Source organism: Phanerochaete carnosa (assembly GCF_000300595.1).
Source record: "Phanerochaete carnosa HHB-10118-sp unplaced genomic scaffold PHACAscaffold_85, whole genome shotgun sequence".
Taxonomy (NCBI): domain Eukaryota; kingdom Fungi; phylum Basidiomycota; class Agaricomycetes; order Polyporales; family Phanerochaetaceae; genus Phanerochaete; species Phanerochaete carnosa.
The window spans coordinates 3,818-8,576 of NW_006767712.1; the positions used below are offsets into that span (position 1 = coordinate 3,818).

Consider the following 4,759-nt stretch of genomic DNA (forward strand, 5'->3'; position numbering starts at 1 on the left):
GGTTCGGAGCAGGCGCAGTAAATACGTACGGCTTGGCATGCAAGGAGCACGAACGAAGACGAACGGTCGCGTACGTACATGACCGCGTACGAACGCAGGCTATTCCGATGCACCTTCGTGTGCATCCGTGCACACCGCGAAAGCACACCAGCAGAAAGTGCGCGACCGGAACGAAGAAGAGTTGAAAATTTATGCTTTAGCGCGCGTTAGCTCGCTTGCGCAGGAAGCACGCTCATATCTGCCGGTTGACACACTATATAGAGACCGAACGCGCACCCGGCACGAAGGTGAGATCAGATCCTGCCACGCGGTTTTTCCGCGGGCACGACGAGCGGGTGGCGCCGCCTGCCAAGCTTCTTTGCATGCTGTAGGATGACTGATGCCGGAGGCCAAGAACTCGGAACTCCGTGGCATCCGCGCTAGGGCGCTCGGGTACTTGATCCTCGCCGCGCCGGTTGACGCACGGCCACGCATATACAGTACTACTCACTAGACAGTGCAAGCACAGACATATCCGCAGCCTCAAACACCCGATCAACCCATAGACGAATCATCTTGGCATTCTCGCAACACCAAATGGCCTCTTGGCGGCGTCCACCACGTGCCACATTACATCTTTTATGGTCCCGGGCATGATAGACCTTAGGGCCTATGACTACCCTTGGCTCATCAAGCTGCAGGTCTGCGGCGACCCTCTCCGTCACCGCCGACATCTCGAGAGGCCGAGCTAAGTTGAGTTGTCCATAATATGGCACCGACATGCTCATTTGGTCTCGCCAACATGTCCGAGCATGTGCTCCCATGTGATCATAGGCCACAGCAGTGACTATAAAAACTTGGCTTTTTTTAATTCATTTTCTTGATGATGCCACAGATCATGTCAGAGGTGTGGTCTGCTTTAGTTTATGTCAGCCATAAAAGTCATAATTTGAGGGAAGTGCTAACTGACTGACACTGGCCCAAGGTATTTGGTGTCTGCCCTAAACTGGTTGGTGCGCGCCTTTCCCTGCGTTTCTGCCTCCGACACACAGCGCTTAACATAGTTGGTCTCAATGCGTCTTGCCACGGCTTCGCACGCGGATACTGCTGCGCAAGAGGCATCTTCTGAAGGTAGAAGCGGGGGACAGCATCCTGCTTGCTGACGCGCAGGACAGGGAACTACTCGCCGGACAGTGACAGCATGACCGTGCACGCCACGACCATCAGCCGGAGGGATTTGCCTGCGCCAGTTGTCACGAGGAACCCATCAAACTCCCAGCTTGTGCTCTTCCCCTGAAGACACGGGAGAGCTCCCTGCCACTGGCGTACTCGACGCAATCTTTCGCATCGATGCTCACCGTACATATGCGCGTCGATGTGGCTTTGTGTGCGCCACTGCTCCAGAGCTTCGCGTCCGCGCATCGAGGCTCGCCGGCGCGGGCAACGCGACCAGCTGCCACTTGTAGGTCTTGAGCTCACGGCCAGATCTCTCTGCGCTGCTCGCCTCGGTTGGAGAAGATGGTCCAGCTGCCTTCGAGACGCAGGAGGTTCAGGAATGCAGCGCGGAACTTGCTCCTACGCCACATGCCAACCCTCCACGTGACGGTGTCTAAGGAGAGCGTCAAGTGCTGAAGGGGACGGTTCGGTGGAGGCAGGCTCCCTCCATTCGGACGCACGGACGCGCAAGGTGATGATAGCCATGACAACATAGAAAATACAGATCTGTTTGTTGTCTGGCTTTGTTGCAGATGGCGGGGTCTGGGGAATGCACTTTCTCCGAGGCCTCAATCCGTCAGTATCACCGGATGCCGATAAGACCAGGGCGATGATGAAAGACTATGACAAAGGGCGTAGACTCGCCGCGTTGCCGTTGTCGAAGCCCAGACTCTGACAATGTCGGCGCTTGCGAGTCCTTCGCAAAGCGCTGAAAATAAATGACGTGGCCGTTGCCTCTGATTGGCTCACTTCTGCTCGACCTCCTAGCACCGCCGAGTCCAATCGGGACCGGTGCGTTCTGGCTCCAGGGGCAAGTACCCATTGCGAGAGCCACTCAAGTGGTCACCACGCCCGTCAAGGACAGTCCATCGCAGAGTGGTATAACGCAATCGACGCCGAATAGACGGCACTACACCCGGACATGTCGTATCGTAGATGTGGCGAACTCACTCGCTCTCAGCGGTCGCGCCGACAAGACTCTCACACTCCGAGGAGCGCGGCACTATCCTGCAGCCGAACGGCTTCGGGAAGCTGGTGTGCAGCACACTTGGTCAACACGGCATCCATCTCCTCCAGCCAAAATCGAGTGCGAGACTCACATCATGAAGCCGTACTCGTACTCCGCGTCGGGCGTGACGTCCGCGCCGTGCTCATCCTTCGCCTTTGCGATGCTGAAAGCCGCCAGAACAGAGGCGACCGCCAGCCACAGGGCCTCGTACGCCAGGAAACGCCCGGGACAGATGCGGCGCCCGAAGCCGAAGGTGGCCTCGTTAGGGTCGCGGACGGCGGGGTCGAGCTCGAGCTCTCCTGAGGCATTGGTGCGCAGAAAGCGCTCGGGGTTGAAGGTGTCTGGGGCATTGTAGACGGCAGGGTCATGCAGGATTGCCCTGGCGAAGTGATAAGCGTCGTGCCATGCGGATACAGAGGCAAGGTTGATATACCAGGTGTTTGAGAGAACGAAAGTCCCTTTCGGGATGTCGTAACCATCGTAGACATCGTCCTCAGTCGAAACGTGGACAAGGTCTGTCGCGGACGTCCAATCAGCGCAGAGCGGTTGCAACGGTAGCAGCCAGGCTGTACGCATGCTCACTGAGTGGGATTACCGGATTCCATCGCAATATCTCCTTCAGAATAGCGTGCACGTATGGCAAAGAATGATAATCGGAGAAGTCGGGCAGGCGACCGTCGCAGGCTCGGTCGATAAACGCCTGGGCTTTCTGCTGAAATTTGGGGTAAAGCACCATGGCGAGGAAGAAGGACTGCAGAGCTGAGAACGTCTAAGATGGCAGATGACCAAGTCAATTAACGTGCACAATCACATTCGTAAGATGACGTACAGTATCCATACCAGCTAAGCAAGTTCTTTAGCCACTATTGATCGAAACGAATTCAATGCGCACCTGCATACATTGTCCCTAGCGCGGCGCGTACAACGTCTTCCATGTACGCCGGGTCGACGGCATTTGGGACGGTGTCTGTGAGCAAGGCTTTTGCCACGCAATCATCTGGCAGCCTGCCTGCAGCCTTCGTAATTCAACATGCGGCCACGATCGAAGGAAGAACGAAGAGCGAAGATTACCAGCAGATTCTTGGCCGCGTTGAACGGAACGTGTAGCATGCTGTCGAGCGACGCCTTCCAGATCTTGGCCTGCCTTTGGAAGCCGGCCCCCGGGAACCATTCTGGCACGTACTTCACTATGTGGGGCGTGTCATTCTGCATGCCTGAACAGCAAACACGAGTGGGGAACGTACATGCGGGTATGAGGTCCACTAAGAACTGCCCGATGTTCATCGCCGCAACTGCAGACTCCAGCCCATGCTCAGCGGTAGCGATGATCGGGTCGTCCTTCTCCTGCACGTCAATGCCATATGCGCTATAGAGGAGCTCTCGTCCCATGGCGCTGCACCAAAACAGTTAGCGATCCCACTTTCACCACCATGCGAAGAGACGCACTGCCGGAGGTGCTCGTTGAACTTTTCAGGCGCGCGGAGCAGGTTCCGCAGAAGCTCGTAGGACGACCTGACCACGATCGGGCGGAAGCGCTGTACGGCCTGCGGGTGCAGCTCGCGGTGGTACGCCTTGCGTGCGTCGCGCCAGAAGGCGTTGTATCGCATCAAGCCGATGCTCCAGCCGAAGCCGCATCTGCGAAGAAGCCGCGTTCTAGTGAAGCCTGTGAGATGCTGGGCGGAGAACGTACAATTCGGTCATCATCGTCATCCCATAGCTGGGTCTGCGCAACGTTCGATGAGAGCAAAAAAAGAGTGCAGAGGCAGTGCGCGTACCTGTCAGAGTATATCGCAGACTTTTTGTCCAGCAGGTCGGACGACGCCTGCAGCGTGTTCGTCACGACGATGTTGGTCCCGAGGACGTTGATCCGGACGATGTCTGATTCTGCAAGCTCGGATAGTCAGACTCTGTTACAACAAGTTGCGCATGTAGTCTCAGCTCACCATAAACGTCACTCCACTGGCGATACGTTTTCCATGCAGGATCGGCAGGAACCCGTATGTTGCCTATAAAGGGATATCCGTATGGACCGGGCGGGTGGCGGCGCTGACGAGAGTTCGAAGAAGCAAACGAGTATGCCAAGGCGGCGCCCAGTAGTGCGACACCGACGCATACGATAATGTTGGCTGTGTTGGCAGACATAAAGAGCAATCAGACATGGTACTAGCAGCCCGTTACGGACGCGCACGTAGATTACATCACGTGACTGGCGCGGATGGCTTAAGGTTAGGTGCTCGAAAAGATAATCGAAGAGTTGTGCGCTTGATTATCACATGATCGGCCTTACATTGTGCAGACATGCTTTGATAATATTTAAAGACCCAGTTGACACCATGAATGACCCAGACCGACGTCTGTGTGCAGAAGGATGCGTGGGTGCTCATTGCGCGGCTGGACCTTGCAGTCTGATGAAACTTGAGGATCCTCGGATATGGCCTCATGCTGTCTGATCAACACTGCCTGTGCGTGCTGGCGATAGTACACCGAGCGACTGAAGGCGGTTGATGATAAATCAGCGCTTGCTGTCACCAAAGTCTTCTCGCGAACAGATGGGCC

General features: G+C 56.1%; 1 protein-coding gene across 1 annotated transcript; it reads right to left on the reverse strand.

The window, feature by feature from the left end:
- Positions 1 to 1,788: 1,788 nt before the first annotated feature.
- On the reverse strand, positions 1,789 to 4,345 carry PHACADRAFT_214509 (uncharacterized protein; the record flags this gene model as incomplete). The annotated part of the gene is made up of 11 exons (XM_007402287.1): positions 1,789 to 2,226; positions 2,295 to 2,718; positions 2,786 to 2,972; positions 3,033 to 3,046; positions 3,096 to 3,219; positions 3,275 to 3,390; positions 3,448 to 3,596; positions 3,650 to 3,838; positions 3,894 to 3,926; positions 3,979 to 4,087; positions 4,147 to 4,345. 11 exons carry the CDS (start codon positions 4,343 to 4,345, stop codon positions 2,142 to 2,144), a joined length of 1,629 nt encoding a protein of 542 aa, XP_007402349.1. The 3' UTR covers positions 1,789 to 2,141.
- Between the last annotated feature and the right edge of the window lie 414 nt (positions 4,346 to 4,759).